Source organism: Aspergillus melleus, assembly GCF_016097325.1.
Source record: "Aspergillus melleus strain CBS 546.65 chromosome Unknown contig6, whole genome shotgun sequence".
Taxonomy (NCBI): Eukaryota; Fungi; Ascomycota; class Eurotiomycetes; order Eurotiales; family Aspergillaceae; genus Aspergillus; species Aspergillus melleus.
In genome coordinates this window covers 1977450-1999370 of record NW_025763375.1, presented here as the reverse complement: position 1 = coordinate 1999370, position 21921 = coordinate 1977450, and the positions used below count along the sequence as shown (strand labels likewise).

The 21921-nt window shown below is 50.2% G+C and overlaps 10 protein-coding genes across 10 annotated transcripts; 4 read left to right on the top strand and 6 right to left on the bottom strand.

The window, feature by feature from the left end:
• Positions 1-357: 357 nt before the first annotated feature.
• Positions 358-4865, bottom strand: LDX57_010417 (uncharacterized protein; the record flags this gene model as incomplete). The annotated part of the gene is made up of 7 exons (XM_046092170.1): positions 358-2665; positions 2723-3310; positions 3370-3394; positions 3457-3630; positions 3681-3755; positions 3812-4692; positions 4744-4865. 7 exons carry the CDS (start codon positions 4863-4865, stop codon positions 358-360), a joined length of 4173 nt encoding a protein of 1390 aa, XP_045948148.1.
• Positions 4866-5103: 238 nt separating this feature from the next.
• On the bottom strand, positions 5104-6285 carry LDX57_010416 (bZIP transcription factor; the record flags this gene model as incomplete). The annotated part of the gene is made up of 1 exon (XM_046092169.1): positions 5104-6285. The coding sequence occupies one exon, from the start codon at positions 6283-6285 to the stop codon at positions 5104-5106; it is 1182 nt and encodes a 393-aa protein (XP_045948147.1).
• A 2174-nt stretch (positions 6286-8459) lies between these two features.
• LDX57_010415 (LysM peptidoglycan-binding domain-containing protein) lies at positions 8460-9373 on the top strand (the record flags this gene model as incomplete). The annotated part of the gene is made up of 1 exon (XM_046092168.1): positions 8460-9373. The coding sequence occupies exon 1, from the start codon at positions 8522-8524 to the stop codon at positions 9371-9373; it is 852 nt and encodes a 283-aa protein (XP_045948146.1). The 5' UTR covers positions 8460-8521.
• On the top strand, positions 9183-10125 carry LDX57_010414 (LysM peptidoglycan-binding domain-containing protein). The gene is made up of 2 exons (XM_046092167.1): positions 9183-9694; positions 9813-10125. The coding sequence occupies exons 1-2, from the start codon at positions 9521-9523 to the stop codon at positions 10026-10028; spliced, it is 390 nt and encodes a 129-aa protein (XP_045948145.1). The 5' UTR covers positions 9183-9520; the 3' UTR covers positions 10029-10125.
• Positions 10126-10550: 425 nt separating this feature from the next.
• Positions 10551-12086, top strand: LDX57_010413 (putative FAD binding monooxygenase; the record flags this gene model as incomplete). The annotated part of the gene is made up of 1 exon (XM_046092166.1): positions 10551-12086. One exon carries the CDS (start codon positions 10551-10553, stop codon positions 12084-12086), a length of 1536 nt encoding a protein of 511 aa, XP_045948144.1.
• Positions 12087-13235: 1149 nt separating this feature from the next.
• On the bottom strand, positions 13236-13819 carry LDX57_010412 (putative metalloproteinase; the record flags this gene model as incomplete). Its single annotated transcript, XM_046092165.1, has 2 exons — positions 13236-13261; positions 13330-13819. 2 exons carry the CDS (start codon positions 13817-13819, stop codon positions 13236-13238), a joined length of 516 nt encoding a protein of 171 aa, XP_045948143.1.
• A 949-nt stretch (positions 13820-14768) lies between these two features.
• On the bottom strand, positions 14769-14990 carry LDX57_010411 (uncharacterized protein; the record flags this gene model as incomplete). Its single annotated transcript, XM_046092164.1, has 1 exon — positions 14769-14990. The coding sequence occupies one exon, from the start codon at positions 14988-14990 to the stop codon at positions 14769-14771; it is 222 nt and encodes a 73-aa protein (XP_045948142.1).
• Positions 14991-15074: 84 nt separating this feature from the next.
• Positions 15075-15590, bottom strand: LDX57_010410 (uncharacterized protein; the record flags this gene model as incomplete). Its single annotated transcript, XM_046092163.1, has 1 exon — positions 15075-15590. The coding sequence occupies one exon, from the start codon at positions 15588-15590 to the stop codon at positions 15075-15077; it is 516 nt and encodes a 171-aa protein (XP_045948141.1).
• Positions 15591-16297: 707 nt separating this feature from the next.
• On the bottom strand, positions 16298-17411 carry LDX57_010409 (SGNH/GDSL hydrolase family protein; the record flags this gene model as incomplete). Its single annotated transcript, XM_046092162.1, has 4 exons — positions 16298-16326; positions 16379-16896; positions 16949-17040; positions 17115-17411. The coding sequence occupies 4 exons, from the start codon at positions 17409-17411 to the stop codon at positions 16298-16300; spliced, it is 936 nt and encodes a 311-aa protein (XP_045948140.1).
• A 2393-nt stretch (positions 17412-19804) lies between these two features.
• LDX57_010408 (uncharacterized protein) lies at positions 19805-21911 on the top strand (the record flags this gene model as incomplete). Its single annotated transcript, XM_046092161.1, has 1 exon — positions 19805-21911. Exon 1 carries the CDS (start codon positions 20061-20063, stop codon positions 21909-21911), a length of 1851 nt encoding a protein of 616 aa, XP_045948139.1. The 5' UTR covers positions 19805-20060.
• Positions 21912-21921: the final 10 nt, after the last annotated feature.

Genomic DNA, 21921 nt, shown 5'->3' with positions numbered 1-21921 from the left:
TCTCAGCAAGCCTCACTGTTTCCTTATTGTTTTGATTTCTATACCTACCTTTATGTCAGTCGTTACTGAGTAATAAATAATTCACTCGTTCATGTCAGTTACTACTGGCTCATGATTAACATCATATGCTTTCTGTTGAGATCTTGTGTTCGGGTTTGGAGTACAATGGCCTCTGCGCCATGAGGAATTTAGCTGGATGCACCATATCCCCTGTTACGCGCTTATGCAGTCCGGTAGCAAGATTCTTTGGCAGGAGTTGAACGAATTACGTTGCGTACGTATATTGTTCTGCAAAATCAGCCGTCTTTAAGGTCTTTTGAGCAACTGATGAAAACAATTATTTGGCAACTGATTAATCTAATCCGACATGTCTCCAGGAGCCGTGTTAGCAGATAACAAACCCAATATGTCATTGCGGCCAAGGCGTATAGCCTCTCGCACTAACATATGGATAGAAAGACTATCAGTATTTGTCATTACCGCGTCGGGTTGCCACACAGCTTCACATTCAAGAAGCTTGCTCAAGAGGGCTTCGTCTTCGTTTCTCAAAGCCATGAGGATGACTTCACAGGTGACAGGGACCCCATTGGAGACCAGTAGATGGATCAAATGAGGATTCCAGCTTGCCAAGGCAGAATTTAATGCCCTGCGATGAAATGGAAATTTGCGTTTCAGGAAATTCTCCAGCAACTGTCGTTTCCCGTGCTGAGCTGCTAGATTGAAAAGCTTATCGCACAGCTCCGTACGGCTTGAAATTTGAAATGACCAATCTTCGAAAAGCAATTCCACGCTGTCAATGTGCTCTTGTTCTAAAGCCAGGACTAGCGGGTTGTTTCGCAACGCAGTCGTGAGTTCCAGCTGTTGGTTAATCTTCAACCTTTCCCTGAAATAACCAGAAAGGCCAGGATCAGTAGAAAGATTTAATCTGGAACTTTGGACGGAAATCCCGGCCTCGACAAGGCGGCAAACCATTGCACTGTTTCCACACCCCACTGCGGCTAACAGAAGCTTGTATCTCAGTACATGATCTCCATCCACTCGAGATTCCATTAAGATTTCCATGTATAATTCAAATGCCTTCAGACCAACATCTTTGGGATTGATGTTTTCTGCTGCATGGAGCAGAAGTTCCTCAGGTGATAATAGGGAAAATGTTTCCCAGGACTGGCGTAGATCCCAGAATGCTGAGGAATGGAACTTCGAAAGTCTTATGACGACTGACCTGAAAGAGCCCGCTGAGCCCAATAATGACCCACGAGCGTAATCAGTTTGGAGCAATAAGCGAACCGTTTCTGTATCGGAGGCATGTGCAGCAATAGAGAGCGCATTTCTGCCAGCTTTGTCGGTGATTGAAAGATTCGGGTTTTGTGCAAGCAGTGCCTTCACAACGTTTTCATTCTTGTTCGTCACAGCTAGATGAAGTGCCGTCCGGCCCAAATGATCTTGTTGGTCGATATTTGCGAGATTCACAAACATTGTATCAAGTAAGTGTTCTTGTTCATGTGATACTGCCACATGCAATGCCGTACATCCATCTTTGTCTGCATGGTCACTTTTCACCATGCCTTTGCGCAGTAACACTTGAGTTACATTCAGATGACCCATGACAGCAGCGTGGTGCAAAGCTGTCTGGCCGTTTTCATCCAGCATATTGAAAGTGCTTTGACCCATTATTTGCACTAAACAATCACTATTCCCCGCTCTAGCAGCAAGATGGAGCGGCAGTAAATTGTTGTATGGATGTAGTGGCAACCGGAAAATATCAGTGCGTGGCTGAAGGCCCCTCGCCCGCATCAAGACAGAGAATAGCGGGCTGTGATGTTCTACAATAGCGTAGCCCAAGATAGCGGCATAATGTGAGTCCATGGACATGCCCAAAGGCTCCCAAGGATGGATGTTCCAAGTCGAGTTCTGGTCTAGGACAAGGCTCTCGAATTCATCCCAATTTGTAGAGGATTGGGTGAGATGTTTAGTGAGTGGAAGCCATTGTCCCTTGGCAAACTCGAAGAAAGACGGCTGCTCTTGATTGAATTTCTCGGTTGATTGTTGTAAAGGCAACCGTATTTCAACTCTCTTGGTGTTCTGGAAGCCTAGCCGACTAGAGAGTGGGATGTGAGTCCACAACTGCTGCATAATAGCCCCGGCATTTACCACGGTTTGTTTGGGCTTTTGAGTGGGTATCACCGGTCGGGAATATATCGGCGAAAGTAGATGTTTCATGCAAAGATCACCCAGTGCTGCCCGTTCATTGTTAAGAGCGATGTCCGCAAACCAGGAATTATTCTCTCCACCTTTACTTTCCAAAAATTGAGAAACCGAATAGTGAGTAAGACGGATCTCATCATTCATATCCCAGGTGATCAGATGCGAGCAAGACTTGACAAGCTCCTTAACAGGCACGAAACCATCAAGATCGAGGAGACCTGTGCGTGGATTCAGTGCAACTGCCTCTTGAAGCTGGCTTCCAGTGAATGGTTCCGGTGCAACAGCGACCCATGGCAAAACCTTTCTTGCGAAGACCATGCCCTTTCCCATGATCTTAGCAAGACAACGATCGTACGTTGTGCTGAGATCCTTAGGCAAACTGTCGAGAGATTTCCTGATTTCACTATCCGTGTAGCAATCATCCCAAAGCATTTCCAGCTGTAGATTTACCCACAGTATCCTTAGCGCAGTATATAAGCTTCTAGTTGCAGTCAATACCAGGAATCATTTTACTTACATATGACCGGCCCTTTCAAGGAGCTTTGCTTTGATTTCTTGAAGCACTGATTCACTTTCTGTGAGTTGTCTTTCTTTCATTTTGATTTGAATTTTCCAGTCGACGAAAGCTCGAAGATCGTCGTTGTTACCATCATCAGCTATATTTATTGTGGCACAACCAGGGATAGCTCCAGTCATATCAAGTCCTTCTCGTCCGGAGACAAAGACTTTCACGGAGCGCAGCTTGGAGATTTCTCGCAGAGCCTCGAAGACTTTCAGGGTTTGTGAACGGTTACATTCATCAAGTCCATCCATGACGAATATAATACCGGGACGGGATTGACAAAGGGGAAGAAAGATCTCATGTATGATCTCTCGGAAAGTGGGGATCTGCTGATCAGTTTCATAAAACCTCTTGATGAAAGACCGAATTGGACCAGGGCAGGCTATCTGAAACAAGTCAAGATGCCCAACAATTTGTTTGATATAACTCTCGAACACATGCCTTGCGTCCAATCTTGATCGGTTCGAGTGGCTGTAGAAAAAGTGAGCGACTATACATTGGGTGCCCTGGGTGATAGATTTTAGATGTTGAATGACAGTGCTCCTGGTTTTTGAGCTAAGATTAGTGGATTTTGAAGGATCAACGTTTGATCTGGAACATACGAAACAAGCGTTTTACCACATCCAACTAGTCAATTGTTAGGTTCGAGGAAACGATTGAACAGTTCTTTTTCGATAGTCGGAGCTTACTCTTGCCAGTTAGCCACAGAACCGAAGAGGCACTACCGCCCAGCCATGCTTTGAATGCTGGATTGTCTACGATCCACTCAGTAGTATGTGGACACCTGTCCCATAGATGACTGCGATGGGTTCGATCAGGATCGTAATCGGAGAGTCGTTGGAATATATTCCTCGGTTGTTCCACTAGCAATGTTAGGAGACAAGATATGAGCCCAGAGGTAGGAGAGACGTACATTGATGAACAAGGGCCCATTCCGGCCGCTGAGACAGAGCCAGGAATCGTGCAGGATCGTCGACCGTGAGTGTTTCTAAGATGGGAATTAACACGAGCCGGAATGACACGAAAACTCTTCATAGAGCTTACCTGGACCTGCCGGGGATCTTCTGGCCGTAATAATACTCTGTGTCACTGAAACCGAGGTGACTGACAGTAACTCTTTGGTATAGGCAGCCGCGGTCGCGGCGGCGTACGCTTGCCACTTTTTGTTCTTGTGAGAGTCCGAATAGTCGCAGATTCCTCGAATAACCAAACAAGGGAAATGATTCATTAGACCGGCTGCTTCCATTTCGAAACAGATGATACCCATCTCCCTGGCATATCGGTCGCGGGTCTCCGCATCCTTGACGACTTGGTTTCCAGAAGCCACGAGGCCGTAGTGAATTTTCGGATTCTGAGAGAGTCTAGGCTCTCTCTTCAATGATTTCGATCGGTCACAATCAGAACATGTATCGTTTCCGCTGATATGTGTATAGTTTGCGGAGTACAGATCATCTGCACTACGGTCGAATTCTAAAAGCTCCGACATCTGAGGATATTTTCTGCTCATCTCCGCCACCAGTTCGGGGATTCGGTTCGGTCGCATCTGGTGTTCAGATCGCAGGTTTGCGGTCGCGGTGCGAAGGTTTTGTGGCGGCATGTTCAACATCCCAGTTCTCACGAAAGTCCCTCGGCTGATTGTCTTTCCGTAGTCATACTGGATGACCCCTCCATACCCATCGGTCGGGTTGCTCACGACAACATCTCCCAATCGAATATCCTCGGTAGTTGGCACTCCTCCGCCAATCCCCACCATTAGACCAAAGCGAATTTGGCAGAAGGTCAAAAGCATTTGCGCTGCGACCGTGGCGGCGGATGTCGTTCCATATTCACCGATGGGGAGGCATGCGATGACAACATTGTGGCCGGTGATTTCTCCGAGGACATAGTTGTTGTTATCGTTTGCAGGCTGTGGCAAGGACTCGTGCCTTGAAACGCCATTTTTAGCGGCATTCGCCGAGTAGAATTCAGAGACTAACCTTTTATCCAACATTCCTTTTGCTGCTGTCAGCTCAACGGGAAGCGCGCAGATCCAGCCCACGGTATAATCATCGTGCGAAAGTGTTTTGTAGTGAACGAATTTATCGCTGGCGCTTGCCATGTGGGTTTAGGATGCCGGGTCATGAAGAGCTGGGTCGAGCGGAATGTTTGAAGGAGCATCACCAGAACTGAGTATTGTGGAGGTGAAAACGAGAGGTGCGAGGCTGACTCGAGGCTGTCTAGCGTCATGTGCCCCCTCGTCACGTTGCCGCCAACAATCGGCAAGCGCGAGTGATTTAACTGCTGCTGCATGATACTTTGAGGAATAGGATTAAGAATCAATCCCTTTTTCTCTAACTTTAGAGCACATCCATCCGAAACCTAACAGCCTCGACATCCATCCCCTCCAGCAACTCGGGATATTTGTCAATGAATTCTGAAGTCAGTCCCCAGCCACTCTCCCGGGTAACAGTATCCAAGAAATCCTGTCGTATTTGCAAATTGTCACTAGCATCGCGCTCAAGGATCGGTTCGGCAAATGGCCACCGTACCCTGGCACAACAAGACAAATAGCCGACTAGTTCAAAATAATCGTATTGACGCCAACGTTTGATCAGGTTCCTTCGCAATTGTGGCCACACGGGAAGGTCGAAGGCGTTAGGGTGGCCTCGCTGAAATTGTGCCACGACCGGGCGCATGAACGGTGGAAGGCGAGCAAATGTTGTAGGGTTAGGAGAGATTCGCCATTTGCTGAACAGATAGCAGAGCCAGCCAAATCCTAGGCACTCGGGGTCTCGAACTCGTCGTAGTCGCATACGTTGGTTGATCTGGTCGGCCAGGAAGTTACGTTTGGTACCGTGAAGCATATCGAGCGGGGACGGCAATGGTGAACAGCCAGCAATTAGTTCTGGATATGACAGCCAGGGACAGTGACCGGGTAAAAGGAACGCGTTGTCACCGTAGGAGCTCATCGGAACCAAGCACCAAATGGGAGCAGAATTCGGAATTGTTTGAGCTGGGTCAGAAAAGGACATCGTGGGGAAGTTCAACGCCTCGTCCGGAATGAGCGGAGGGACCAGGAAAGATGAATAGCTCAGGCTTAAGGCCTGGTTTAATATTCTTGATTGGTCGCTAGCTGTAATTGGTGCGAGGGCTAAGCTTGCTTCATGCATAATTGGTGACGATGTCTCATGTGAAACATGCGATTTCTCTAGATTGTTTGGATCCTCGAGTGATTGCATAAGTTCCGTTGTTGATGGCGATGATAGGAACTGGGACTTCTCCGGAAGAAGAGTTGGGGTTGCGTTCAACGACTTGATCTGTTGGCGAAGGGCCTCATTTTCCCTGCGGAAGCTCTCGATGGTCTCTATGAGCTCTTGGATCGAGCCGCCGGTGTGATGTCGCTCGCAGAATTCAACTTTGTCCTCGAGAGACTTGATCAAGTTCTCTTTTTTCTGGCGCATGTTCTGTTGCGCCCGTCGGTCTCTAAGACGCTTTTTCTCTGATGACAACGCCGAGGCATTGTACCGAGTGGTACCCATCGTAGCTGTGAGAGTTGAAGAAGGGAGAAGGTGGAAGAGATGAAGAAACAATGGCCAGGATGCTGATTGGCCCGGAGTGGCAACCCTCCTCCGACGGCTGAGTCATGCATTGCACGTGACCCCACTTCGCACCTGCCCAAAACCGTAAGGTGCAAGGTACTCATTGATGCCTTAATGCCTGAAGCGTGACCGTTCACCACTGTGTTTTAGCTTGTCATATGTGAGAAATTGGTAAAATATTTTAGGATACTTGAATGTTATTCTTTACTTCACAATTTATCTGAGTCTTACAAGCGAAGTATGTCTGGAGTGAGTCCTGGCGCACAACCTGATTCTTTCTACATAATGCAAGAACTAGTCAACAAAAACAGATTCATTTATCTTTCGTGATACCAGATTCGGTCTCATACAAGATTTTGAAGATGATGTAGATGCATCTGCAACTGCTTATCCACGGTTACTCATGTAGACTACACTATGAACGGCCTATTTACGTCCTACAAGCAATTAAATCAACCCAAGATACTGTGCTAGAAGAAACGGATCTATTACGTATGCAAGGAGGCTTGATACCCCGCATTCCACAAAATGCTAGACAGGAATTTTGATGGTGGACGTTGTGACTCATATCAGAACATGATGCGTTACTGCGACGTAGTTTGAAATTGGCCCAAAAAACAGTCTAATGCAGATAGCACACCCTCACGCGCATAGCCCGTCATGACCAAAATCATGGACTGGGGGACACTTGTTCGAATTGAAACATGAATGCTGGAGCATAGGTCGAACGTTCTCTCTTACTTCTCATTGTTCAGGATTCAGACACGACGAGCTGCGGGGTCTATGGCACTGCAAAAGTTGACGCTTGACCTAATTTTCTCAAGGACAGAATGTCATCTAATTTCAAATGCTGGAACTATATACTGAGTCCATAGCAGAACAGTCGAGAGTGGGGTTTATTGATATTGTTACGTGATGAGATATGTTAGAGCATAGCAATATCCACAAACAAGTATCTAGGAAAACTAGTAATAACAAGAAGAAATATTACTGTTCATTGCATCATCTCAACACCATAGTAGTGTTCAAAGTAAATCGTTTGACCCAGGCTGTGTAGTGACAATTTCTTCAATGGTCTTGGGCAGCTTCTAGAGAGAAAATCTCTACAACCAACCGAGCAGTTATGCCTCCCCAGACGAGCAAATTTCAAACTGGGCTACCCGGCTTGCTCAGCTGGTCTATCCCCACTTCCAGGCTGGGGTTTTTACCCATCCCTTGCCTCCTGTATGAACCTGTCAGACACAGGACCTGTGAGAGCAAAGGTGATGCAAGGTCGGCGAAATGGGCGGCATGATTGAGGGGCTGCAGCTACAAAGTCTCCGGTCTTTGACGGCTTTGTGTAACGCTGGAAGTTAGTCAACTGGAGGTTGCATTTTCGCGATGCAACGTGGAGAAGGCGCTATCAGAAGGTATTTAAATTAGGTTGCCTAATTGTTCTACTAATTATAACTCTACAAATGACAACATTCTAAATACTGGATTATTCGTGGCAACTTACAGCAATCTATAAAGGTGCTAATGTCCTTCAAGCAGCACAAACAGTCTCACAGACGAAGACCTTCATCTCCAGAAAGGCCTGCAGATCGGCAGCCAGAAGGCAAATCATGATATTGAATGACATAACAGTACGACCCTGATATGCACCATGTGAAAACGACAGGTTGATCAGGTGGAACAGCCAATCCACTGGCGGTGCAGCTCGACCCTGGAAAGAGCGGGACGCTATGCATGAATCCAAGACCCATCCAATGCTTCGCCCCGCACCAGCCATACGGATGAATTTCAAATCCTGCTACCTTGCGGAAGAGCGAAGAATGAACGAACTTCCCCATCTCCTTAGCAGAAAGTAGGTCGTACATGGGGGATTTGCCGCGGAAGAGACGGAACAGACATCTTACAAGCCGTTCCATACGTTGGCGAGAAAACAACTCGAACATGTCCAATAGAACAGTCAAACGGATAGGGGGCTAGCTGGCCTATCTAGTGACATTTAAATACCCGGCAGGAGGGCCTGTCTGTGATTTCTTTGTGATCATGAAAGCTCGAGAAGCCGATGTTTTTGAAAATGGCTTTCGCTCTACCTACTTTCCTCGCTTGGCTCCAGTTCCCTGCCTTCGGGCTCTCTGTCCCCCCGGAGTTGATTCTTTTCAATAATGATTTTATTCATGACACGAGCATGGTTGCAGCAGATGGATTGCTATCTGCAGAATGCGAGGCCGCCATGACTGCTCCCATTGCCTGCAGTACATACTTCCGGGCTGGTGTAGACGAGACTCGCTCTAAGGAAGCGATGGACATGTCATCCATCTGCACCGACACCTGCGAGCAGTCTCTCGCTCAGTATCATGACTCGGTGCTCTCGGCCTGTCAAGACTACCCGGACCCCTGGCCCGGTGTACCTGCTACTGCGTACGGGGATGGCATTTGGATCAACTACAACTACGTCTGCGGGAAAGGTCCTGTGGTGCAGCTCGATGACTGTACGTATTCTATGCAGAAAATGAAGACTATTCTAATATGCACAGATCTCGACGGCTACGACTTCGACGATTACGACGACCCCTCGGACGAACCAGCCACCAGTCCGTATGTCATACTCGATCCCTTTCTCCCAGTTCCCACATTATCCGCAAAGGAAGGGTCCCAAAACACAGATTCGCCAGACGACCTGACCGTGCAACACAACCCTAAACGCGAGATTGTTAGAAACAACAGCAAGAGAGACTGGTCAACAGATGCAGCTGTCTGTCAACAACACACTGTCCAGTCGGGCGACACGTGCTGGAGGATCGCAAACACGTACCGAGTCACTCTCGCGCAACTGCGAGCATGGAATAGCTTTATCAACGCCGAGTGCACGAACCTGATCATTGGGGACCAGATCTGCGTCAGCGAGCCAGCTTCTGGGAACTCGACCGTCACGACCCCGACGCAGGCTACTTCGACCATGTCCACCCCATACGCGACAGCCACGGTGGCCCCGCCAGGCCCGGTAGCCAGGGGTACAACTACAAAATGTGGAAGGTAATCAGTTCCCACCATCTCCACTCTCACCATCCCAGTCCGAACATATCACGCTAATATACATCATGACAGGTACTACCTCGTCCAATCCGGTGATTACTGTCAGCGCATCGCCTCGAACGCTGGCATCAGCCTGGAACTATTCCGAGCCATGAACCCAGACCTGAATGCCGACTGCACGAACCTCATTTCCGGTCTATACTACTGCACGCTCCCGACAGCCGACTGGAACAAGCCGTCCACTACATTGACCACCACCACCACTTCGGTATACGTGTCTGCTCCTGCTCCAACGGCCAGCGGGACCACGCCGAACTGTTACGAGGTATACATACCCGACTTCCCTTTGACCCTTTTCCATTCCCCGTTCTCCTTCCACTATTAGTGACCTTCCTCATGACTCTGGATTAGATAACTTGATTGCTAACATTTCACCTCAACAGTGGTACGTCGTCCTACAAGGTGATTACTGCGCGAAACTGCAATCCCAGTTCGGAATCACCATGGCGCAACTGCAGCAGTGGAATCCAGAGCTGAATCGCAGCTGCACGAACCTTTTGACCGGGTACGCGTACTGCGTTCACGGCGAAGGCAGCGCCATCGCTGATCAGCCTGCCGCGGTAGCTGCGACGGCGACTGCGACGGAGGTGATGGAGTAATTGTTCCTTACCTGTTGTTGAGTTATGAAGTGGTCGGTAATGAGCAAGATCGAAACTGCGACCGTTCAATTCCCTCAGTTAGTTATTGGGTTAATCAGTTATGGTAATCTTAATATGAAATTGTTTCTTCTACTTTGTACCTACTCGCAGGGCTACATGAGTCAATCGGCGTCGGTCTTCGGACTGCCGACCGTCGGAATGTCGGAATCCCGGGAATGTCCGCACGTTTGTCCGCACGTCGGGCATTCACGGGGAGGAATACCGCTTCAGGCATCTTGGAGGGCCAAGACGATCATCAAGAGTCATCGTCAGCCCGGTGATCTCATCACGGGGCGTCATGGCCCCTGGGTGAGTATACAGTCCGCAGGGGCGGAAGTTTACATGGAGTCATGTATAAATAGGAAGTAGAGTGGGCGTAGGTTGACTACTATTCATGACTATCATAACAATCTACCTTCATACAAAACCCTCACATCCCAAACCACCACATTTCATATAACATACTGCACACCAAAACCCAACATGCCAAAACCACGCACCGACGTCCTCATCACCGGCGCCGGCCCAAGCGGCCTCGTCCTCGCCCTCTGGCTAACCCGCCAAGGGCTAAACGTCCACATCATCGACAAAGCCCTCGCAACAGCCTCGACATCCCGAGCCCTTGCCATCCACGCACGAACCCTCGAACTCTACCGCCAGCTCGACCTCTCCGACGAGCTCCTCTCCCTAGGCCACAAAGTCGAAGCCACGAATCTGTGGTCTGAAGGCTCGTATCGCGCGCGCATCCCGATCGGCGACGTCGGGAAAGGACTAACGCCGTATCCGTTTGTGTTTATTCTCTCGCAGGACGTGCACGAGCGGGTGCTAGAGAGACGGTTAAATGAGATGGGCGTGATCGTGAATCGGAATCGCGAGTTGGTTGGGTTTGACGAACACGAGACGCATGTCAGCGCGAGATTGAAGAATACAGAGGACGGGGAGATCGAGATCCGCGAAGCAAGCTACCTAGTTGGCTGCGACGGGGCGCATTCAGCCGTTCGCCATATCAGCGGGATCGAGTTCGAAGGCGACACATACACGCAGCTATTTTACGTGGCGGATATCGAAGCCAGCGGGCCGGCGATGAACGGCGAAGCGCATGTCTCCTTCAACCAGTCGGACTTTTCTCTCCTGTTTGCGTTAGACGCCGGCAAGACCGCTAGGTTAGGAGGGGCTGTTGATGAGAGCCGGATCGCGAAAGACGCGGGCGAGATCACATTCGAAGATCTGGCCCCGTCGATGCGCAAGAACATGCAGCTGGACGTCAGCAAAGTAAACTGGTTCACGACGTACCAGGTGCATCATCGGCTGGCGAAGTCGTTTCGGAAAGGTCGTGCGTTTCTGGTCGGCGATGCAGGACACATTCATAGTCCGGTGGGCGGACAGGGAATGAACACTGGGATCGGCGACGCGATTAATCTAGCCTGGAAGCTGGCGGCTGTGGTACAGGGGAAGGCAGATCCTGCGCTGCTGGATACGTACGAGGTCGAGCGTCGTGCCTTTGCGAGCACCCTTGTGCAGACCACGGATTGGGCTTTCAATTCGATTGTTGGGACTGGATATCTCGTCAGTTCTTTCCGGACGTGGATCATCCCGTACGCGGCGCCGTTTATGACGCGATTCGAAAAGTTCAGACATAGGGTCTTCCGGGGAATGTCGCAGACGTTAATCAACTATCGGCAGAGCAGTCTGTCGGCCGGGAATATCGGGGAAGTTCAGGGCGGTGATCGTTTGCCCTGGGCTCCGGTAGGAGATGTTGACAACTTTGACACCCTCGGGGCGATTGCATGGCAGGTGCATGTATATGGCCAGGCAGATGAGAAGTTGGCGGACTGGTGTCGAAGGAAGGAAGTGCATCTGACGGTCTTCCCATGGAACGAGAAGTACCAGAACGTTGGGCTTCAAAAGGATACAGCTTATCTACTTCGACCGGACACCTATGTTGCAGTAGTGGAGCCATCAGGACTTCCGGACCAATTTGATGAATATCTGGAAACGAACAAGCTTTGCGTGCTTTGAAATGATTTCCTACTGCTGATATGACTTTTCATTTACGTTGATCGATTTGCGCTGCTCTTTCTGGCCATGGAATGTACGATAACAGGGATATGGCGTTTTGGAACAAAATCTCCAATCTAGACAGGCGTTTTTGATACTGAACACATGAATTGTATTGTTATACCTGTATTCGGGTGTTAATTATGTCATTGTCTATAGTATAAGGAACCAATTCGTGCCGTGGCTCACCTGCCCGAGGACAACATTCATAGGAGCAAAAGATAAGAAGTATCCATAATTCAGAATAGCCAGATGCCAGTAGTGTCAAGCATAACGAATATCGCTCCTACAGCAGAGTGCTGGTAATGAACGACCAGATGTGAATCCTGCGCGAGCATGACGTTATGCTGCATAATGTGACGCCGGGAGTAGGTGTCATTCTATACGAGTACCAAAACCTTTATAAGCCAACCCTTTGAACGGATTAAAAGCCTCAAGCAGAGCATACGACGCCTAGTCTTCTAATCCAAAATCGACAACCTGATCAACAACGCCGGCGTATTCCACTGCGCGGCTCTCCCGATAACCACATCCTCTGTAGTGTCTAATATCTTTGCCCTGAACGTCTACGGTACGATCCTCCTAACTAGAACCATCCTCCCACACCTCCGCGCCCCAGGCCGAATCATCAACATAAGCTCCGTAGCAGCCCGTCGCGGCTCTACTGGCGGGAGTATCTACGCTGCCTCAAAGGCCGCAGTCGAGAGGTTCACACGCGCCTTGGCCTTCGATATCGGCGGGGACGGTCATCCGGTGAATGTGGTTGCGCACGGAGCCGAAGATGTTAAGGGAGGAGGTGCCTAGGGGTTTGAGGGATCTTATAATGATGAGTACACCGTTAGAGCAGAGGGTTGGCAGGGCGGATGAGGTAGCGAAGGTGGTGGTATTTTTGGTGGGTGGGATGCGGGTTGGGTTACGGGGCAGACAGTTTGTGTTAGTGGAGGTTTACATATGATATAATAGGAGTTTGATATGGATGAGATGTTGGGATTGACGCTGATGCTGATGCTTGATCTATCTGATTATTTTCACCATGATGAACGAGTAATGTATGTGCCATCCCTTCCTCCATGTGTATCCAAGACTTTCATCTTGCAGGTCCATGTCATCTTAAACCTGGCAATTCAACAAAGCCGCTATAGATACCCATATTAGCACGACCAATCCTAGTAAAAATATGGAAACCAGAAAGTAGAAAACTCACCCTTCGCAAAGAAAGCATAACTCTCCGCATTAATCAACGCCGACTGCTCATCCAACCCCTGCACCGCATAGTACCCATACGTCTCAACCCCAAAGATGCCCTTTGTATGCGCCATCTCATGGGTCGTCGACGTCGCCTGATCCAACGCATCACAGTTATTCGAAAAACTCGGGATATTGAAATACGCCGGACATGTCCTGATATCGCCATTGTAGCCGTCCGTCTCGCCGTACGCCGTGACCGTGAAGGACGCCGAGTCAGAGCAAGGGATTCCGTCGGGGCTGCAGGAGTATGTGACGCGGCCGGCGCCGCGGGCCTGCGCTTCCTCGGCGATCTGGTCGAGGATGTCGGCGACGTGGGACTTGGTGGCTTGGTCGGTGGTTTTGAAGAAGGTTTGAAAGAGCGTGTTGGAGTAGGAGGAGCCAGAGCGGATGGCTGAGGCGCCGGCTTGGGCCATTCGCGAGGATTGGATCAGGGCGGATTCGATCATGGATTGTTGTTCGGTTGTGCAGTGGATGAGATTGGCGCGGGGGGTGAGGGGGTTGGCGATGGCGAGGGAGATGAGGAGGAGAAGGGCGAGGAGGAGGTTGAGGGAGTGCATTTTGATATAACGAGTGACTAGTTCAAAGAACTCAATTGGCGAAAAACGATAGTATAGTGTAAACGAGTGTAACTATATCGACAACCGGAGACAAGGATCAACGAGAGACTGGTTTCCTTCTTAACACTAGCATACCATGCCGACCCTTATATACAGAGCAGCGAAAAATCTGCCTTCATGTGATACTCCAGGAACCGTTTCAACGTGCCTCAAGACGTCGCGAGATCTTCGTCGTCTGTTTCACCTTCGTCTGTTCTTCGGGAGGATCCAAACATCTGGACCAGCCGCCCCACCGCGCCGATCCGCTTACCCCTGAAAGGATGATTTCACGATCGAGCCTGCAGATGGGAGATCGTTTTTCGGATCTTTCTTTCACCCGGAGTTTCATCCTTTGGATTCTACAGGCGAGTGTCGGGTTCCGTCCGTCTGGCATTGGAAATTGACCATATCGTGTCCAGTACGCCGTAGAGACAAATGAGACAGTATAGGGTAGAGACAAAATCAGAGCCACGTCAGTTGCCGATCAACCATTTGAACGCTCGAGCAAAAATAGAAACGTCGACAAAAGTGTCCAGTTTTCAAAAAGTCCGGGGGAATTCATTGGCGTTCCGCGCCATCGTCGACCCTGGATCGGGTTCCTGGCAGATCCTAAATCAAATTCAATGGAATGATCCATCATGCATGACATTATTGGTTGAATAGCAAATGTGCTCCATTCGTCCCAGTCCTCGAAAACTGGTTCAATCAATCATTGAGAACAGAAAGTAAACTTTCTGTGTCGGCAACGATTGAAAGTGCCGAGTCTTCTAAACAATCAGCCCCATACCCACAAGCCCTTCTATTCTATATCTAAAGAAAGGATATGAAGCGACTTTTTTCCGCCTCCTCGACTAGCCGGCATCTGCACCCAGTCGTCCAGCTTCGCATGGTGCTTGAATCCTAATTTCTCAAAGACCCGAACACTGCCTTGATTCCCCACGAAGGCCGAAACTTTGAAGTGGCGCGCGTTCATGCGAGGAATCGCCCAGTCATAGAAGACGGTCTTCACGACCGCCGTCATGATACCTCGACCGTGGTACGCTGGATCCAGCCAGTCTAGTAGGTAGAGGGAGTTAGCATTTCCAGAAATTATCACCTACCCAAGTCAAGAAGAATATAGTGCCACAGGGAGGAGGAAAGGAAAATACATACCACCAACCCCCCAAACCTTCTCCGAACTCCCCGTCTCCAACTCCCCGTTCCTCTTCACCCCATCCTCCCTCTCCTTGCTTCCCTCCGGAAACTCCAGAAACGGATACTCAGTGACATCGATCCCGCCGATCAACACGTCCTTCTGAATCACGCCGTGCTCATCCTCCTCCACGATCTCGCGGACACATCGAAACGGACTGCCGGACACGTATTGCTGGGTTTTTGCCTCCGCGAGAATCTGAATGCACTGGGACCGCGACATATTGGTCCAGATCTTGGCGTCGTCGGCATGGTACGGATACGGCGGGCCGATGAGCCAGGCTGCCACGAGGGGGTCGTTCATATTGCGGACCTTGGCGGCTTCATCGGCTGGATTGGGGGCGCGGTAGGGCGTGATGATGATGGATTGGTGTGGGGAGGGGAGACGGAGGTAGGGTTCTTGGGTGATGGGGTGGTTGTGGAGGGACATTTTGGTGGTTGGTTTTTGTTCAGTAAGGGTAACTTGACGAAGGAAACAATGAGACAGCTAGGAGGGGATGCTAAACATCAACTGTATCAGAAGTGTCTCTATATAGGTATGTCTTGAGAGGATGTGAGTCAGAAGGTTACATGGCGTCTTCTACCTGGACTAAATAAATCCTGGAGCGAATTAGCCCCCACGACTTTAACCCGTCGATGCATCCTAAGCCTCACTCTTCCTGACGGTCGGGAGGGCTATCTGCTAGTTTACTCGTTCATCGCTCGTAGAGTCCGTCTTGGCTTTTGACGGTCGATGAAGGATTTACTCTATATTCGAAGATGTACTCTAGGCAGGAGACAGTGTCAGCTCAGTCATATTGTCTATTCAATTTTAGAGTAGCTAGGATGTTGGCTAGGCCTGGCGAAGCGACCGTAGTAATCTCTATCCTCCTTGAAGAGAATAGGCTATCGCTTCAAGTCCTGTAGTTCGCCAGTTCACAGTAGCACGCAAGAGGGCTGTCGCGCTTGAAGTATCCTCGGCTCCGACCGGGGATATGGTGTCATATGCCACCGTCGCCGGGCTCGAGCGACTTCAATTCCATGTTTCTTACGAAATTGACCAGTTCGGTTGCGGACAGGCCGCGTGCTGCTGCCTCAGTTGTGAGGTTCAAGTGGGTTGTTCTAGGCGGAGGTAATCGTCCTCCCTTCAGGAACAGATCAAGTTATCATCGCCAGGGCGGCAATCACTGGACACAATCAGTACTCAATCCTATACAGCCACACGAACAAAGAACTCACCAGCAATAACCTGCACACCCAATTGACCCAAGGCCGGTCGCGTCACGGTCGCACTCGAGTTCGGCTGATCCGGGGCATCATACTCCGGCAGATGCGGGTCACCACCCCCATCATCCACCTCCTTCTCAAGAGCCTTATTATGACTCCTGACCGTAGTCGTCGGCCGTTGCAACAGGTCCTCCGACTCCGCCTCCTGAATCGCCGCCCACCAGACAGACGCCATCTTCTTGTACCCGTAGTCGGTCGGGTGCGTGCCGTCCACCAGTTCATCCTTGTGAATGAACTCGCTCATTTCCGCCAACACGATGCGGTCGTCGTTTTCGCGACGCTGGGCCACGATCTTGCGATATTGCTCGTTGATCTGCTCGATCCGTTTGGGCTGTTTGGCGTTCGTCAGGAGCGTCGAGAGGATGATGGTCGTGCCGGGGATGGCGTCGAAGAGGCGCGTGATGAGCCGGTCCATTCGTTTCCCGGCGGTACTGACTTGGTAGTTTAAAATTCCGTCGTTGGTTCCGGCGCTGGTGGTGTCGATTAGTTGATAGATCTGAGGAAGGTGAGGGGAGAGCATACTTGATGAGAATGAGGTTGGGTTGTTGCGGAATTGTCTTTTCGGCTTCTTTGGCGACGTGGTTGATTCGGTAGCCGTAGTGGCCTTCGTTGTTCTAGATGGACCGGTTAGCTCCATGGAAGTGTATAATTGATGTAACGTCAGACAAGACGTAAGGGAGTCGCCCACATTATCGTGCATCGACCCGTTCGACAAGCTGCCGACCATATCGACCTGCCAGCCGGAATAGCGCAATTGCTGGCGCAGCCATTTCCGATACCCATTGCCGTCGTCGGACCGGTATCCCACCGTGATCGAAGCACCGAGGGGCATTATGCGGAGGAGGAAAGGCTTCACCTCGCGAGTCTGCACTTCATTGACATTGACGTCGGTGGTGATGTTGGAGGGCGCACACGTGCATAGTGTGATCAACGCCAAAAGCGCCAGCCGCAAAAGCCAGCCCTGAGCGGCACTCGAGCGCCTCATTTCGCGAATCCAAAGGCGTTAAGAAACGTGCAACTGTCAATTCTTGATGGAGTGGTTTCCCCGGAATACCGCGAGCGGCGTCCATGGTGGCATTATTTATTCCCAGTCGGCGTTGGCCGCAGAGGCAAGGGATCATTGATTTATCATAGCTTCATCACTAGTTACACCGGAGGTAACTAAGAGCACGGAATCAACAGACGCAAAAAAAAGGCAAATCCCCACCACAACAGGAAACTCGGTGCCTGGAAATAGCGTGGACTCCACCGCGATGGCGGTTCCATTGGGCGATTGCTCGACGTTAATTTCTTGTTCGGGTGTTGGGAGTGGAGCTGGACAGATGATATCATATCGAGGCTTTGCCTTGGACGTGATAAGCAGTGAGGATGACCACATAGCGTGTTCATCCCATGCAGCATGGAAGGATCCGTTGCCGACTGGGCCCTTCTGGATCGAACGGATAGTCCAGAGCTTAGCGTTGGCAGCGTGGCGACTTTCTCACTTGTCCTGTCAGTCAGCGAGGTGCGTCTTTAGCGTCGGGGGAAGGAAAATGTCTGCCTTTGATGTTTCACTTGGTCTGCCTCCTCTGAGGGATCGGAGTACCAGACTCTGTCGAACATCTCCAATCACTCAACGGTGCAGATATTAGATCCTCTTCGCCTGCATCTTGGAAACTCAATTCCGTGCGACCGGTCGGATGAATAGTTATTTGAAGTACGGAACTCACCGCTGCTCAGTTCCCCCGGTTATAGCACGCCCTCTATAGTAAAACTGTTAGACAAGGTGATACAAAAGCCCGTCCAGACCCTTCAAGGCCTCAATCCAACTAAAACACCACCAGTCACTCACTTTCTTCGCCAATTCTCGCCCGTTGCGGGGAGGCAGCCCAACGATTGCAACCAAGCTCCGGGCGTCTCCAGCACACCGCAAAACGCGTCCCGATGAGTGGCCAAACTAGCAGAGAGCTAAGAAATTAGTACGCTCGATTCCTCCACTCACGCTCGCCCCCGAGATCTATCGAGGAGCCTGGATCAGCACTGCCTCGGACCGGATTTTGTTTGTTGGTGTCTTTTTCCTTTTTTTTTTTTTTTTTCTCTTCCTTCGGAGCCCTCGGGAGGCGGTTCAGGCAGTGCCAGTTGCACCCTGAGTGAGGCCCAACATTAACCATAACAACCCTAGAAGGGTCTCGGCCGCGATGATACTGTAGTATTTCGTTAAAATGCCTAGTCTAGGACTCTATTTTTACATCTTTTCAACACAGGAATAGCGAAAACACTAAACAGACGATACAAAGAGAGGCCAATCACGAGAAACGACTTAAAAGGTTAATAATAGCGCATATACTGTGTTAGAGTCTGCTAGGCTGGAAAAAGATTCGAAATAGAATCTTCCTCATGGGTCTCCACTCGTCGGCCCCGACGATTTCGCCCACGAGGTCATTTATTGTGTTCAGATTTGAAAATCAAACCTAGATCATATGACAGTACATCAGTATTGTTATCCCTTTCGTAACTGAGATTGACTGTCATCTGAGATCATAGAAAATGGCTCTCCATGATACTAAATGCTTAAATGGTTTTGTAACATCTGCGCTTCGAATCTGCCCGGAGCAAGAGGAAGGTTCTCACCATGGCACGGATAGATCAAGGCATTCCATATCTTCGGCCTTGAGTATCCATGTCTTGTCCGCTGGGTCAGCTTCAAGACGAGTTTATGTTTTGACCTGAGGACGTTGATTTGTCAATTTCACGGGTTCTACAAGGAGTCGGATGGCTTATTTTTGACATTTGTATGGCTTGTTTACTGCTTCATTTGGTCCTGCCGCGGCCAACTAGCCATTGATGCCCCGGGAAGAGCCCTGTTAGGGAGCTAATATTCGGATATAATGCAACCATGATCATTATCATATCGGATCAACGCAACAGCAGCAGACCTGTTATATCACCTACCGGGTCAGCCCATCCAGAACGAGGCTCTGCAGTCTAGCTTTGTGGTCTTGCCTGCTTCGCGATGGCGTCGGTCCTGTCGTTGGCTTCACTTCCTACGTGAGCAGGATCTAATACCGTCCGAGATTAACTAAAAAGATAGGCCAGTATTATCCGCGGTCAATAAATCCATCGCTATGGAAGCAGGGATTAGAGGGATAGGGCTGAAGGCTATTTCCTATTCGGGAGGACGGTCGAAGGTGGCAGTAGGTTTGTAGATGATGGTTCGTGGATGACATCGGGAGAGTTCAACATAGCCTTTTTACTCTTTATGTTTAAAGTGAAATTGGGTTTTGGTTCCTCTGTGAAGATTAGTTTATTAGCTATACTTTACTGATATGCCTTGACATCTATAGCTTTCTGGCTTCTCCACCAGAAGGTTAGCTAGGAAGATTACGGTGCTTACTAGGGTTTACAGGGAAGTAATCAGGGCCTGTCTCAACCTATAGGCAATGGCTTACATTCTCAAGATAGGTCCTAGAGAAAGGTCAATTATCAATTTGTTGCCTCTTTTGCTACGTCTTTTGCTGCCTTTCATTCTTGAGACTTCGAGGCTTGGGGCTGAAGGTCTTGGCCTGTCGTATAACTAGGTCCAACAGGTTGTTAAAGCACTGTATCTTGTTTGTCGGAAGGTATCTAACGTTGTGTAGGTTTCCAAAAGGACCCTATGATAACTGTAGAGTATCAATTGATTCAAGACCGATTCGAGCGAGTATTAATCTTTACTCTGCCATATATTTATAGTGCATGCACCCTTACCCTTCGCCCGTCGTCCTTCTTTCACTTGATTGACAGACACCTACTGCTCCTGATTACTTGGGCATCTTTACAATCCGACGACGCAAACATGGCAGAAAAGCAACTCCGTATCAACCAGGAGAACGCTTTGCAGTTCCCTCTCCTGGGGTCGTCAGCTGCACAGGCTGAAGCGGGTGCTTTGGGTCAAGCCGGCAGCCGCTGTCTGAAAGCTCTGTACGTTGAGGCCACGTCAAAGCAATCACAATTGGGAAAACAGAAAGGAACAAAATCAGCACCCGTTTGGACTGAGGTGCAGACACGCACCCGTACCCTGGAAAAAACACTTCATGAGATGAATATACCAACCTCTCCGTCTCACGTACTGGGAGGACATCATCATAAGAATCCGCCGTCCCCCTCGTGTCCCTCTACACCTCTGGCTCGACGAGCTACTGGGGGTGCTCTGCTAGCAAGCAGTGCCGGGAAGAAACTTCCACCCGCCGCATGGAGCGTATTAGACATGCAGATTCGTCGCGAGCAAGACGACCATGAAGCCTTCATGCGGGCTTTATCACCCGACACCAAAGCGGCGGAACTTCTTGCCCAGGGCTCTACCGAGATCCGGGAGCATCTTCTGGCAGATGTGAAAAGGGCCATTGCGGGTCCACCTCCAGTCGAGGACTTTCACCCGGAGACCGCACGAGACGATGGAAAGTTTGATCGTCCCAGTCTCAGTGGACTGGATGAGGCTCACCGTGCCGATACGGCGTGGGAGCAACAGACGAATACCTGGAGGAGCGGTTTAGAGTTGGGGCCGATGCTCGCATGTACTGAATATACTGATTGCGAAACGCCTCAAATTGTCCAAACAGCCCGACACCTCCTAACCATGCCCCGACTGGCCAGTATTCTACAGCAGCAATTTCCCGATGGCACCACCGGGAATCATGTCATTATTCATGGCCACGACGGCTCGTCCTACACCTTTGACGAACTCGCCTTCCATCCGACATACTGCCACTTAATGGAAGAAGAGGAGCTGTGGAACACGCTTCATAGCCCTGCGATGAATCGTCTACTGGGCCAGGCCCATCAATCCCAGCCACTTACGGGCTTCACTACTGTCGACCTGCAGCGGCTCGCCATGGCACAACGCGTTGCTAGCGTTGTCATCCACATCGCGATGCGCGACTCCATTCATTATAACTTCGGCGGGTGGCAACAGCCTGCGCTCGAAGTGCTACGCGCTCGTCAGGGATCCTGCTCTGGCAGTGCCAATCTGACCGTGGCTCTGGCCCGAGCTGCTCGCGTGCCTGCCGGTGCCATCCGCTTGCACGTCGAGACCCCCGGGTACTTCGGACGTGCTGCCATCCCCAACGCAGTCGGTGGACCTAACAGGGTCAGCGTCCATTATCAGGTCGGGTGGGTTACCTTACAGTCTGCTGTCGACGGGGCGTTCACCTGGCAGGTCGTAAGATCGGACCCGTCCGATGAGTTCGATGTCGGGGCTGGTTTGGAACATTTCAATTGCCCTCGCAGTCGCGTCACCCATTTTGACGGCAGTCATGATTGCGTTTTGCTCTTTCAGCCAGAAGAGGTGCTGGATGATGTTGGTCCTCTAGCTAACATCGACCCGCTGCTGCGCAAGCAGAGGCCTCAGGTCCCTTCTATTTCACAGCGACTTGAGCTTTTTCGCGCCGTGCATGCGCGCGGTCCAGTAGCTGGTATCCAACGAGTGGCTTCTCAGATCATCCAGAGTCCCGTACCAAGGACGATATGATCTTATTGCC

Coding starts and splice junctions, on each gene's coding strand:
- LDX57_010414 (XM_046092167.1), top strand. CDS start 9,521: ATGAACCCAGACCTGAATGCCGACTGCACGAACCTCATTTCCGGTCTA. Junction 9,695..9,812: donor CCACGCCGAACTGTTACGAG/GTATACATACCC, acceptor TCACCTCAACAG/TGGTACGTCGTCCTACAAGG.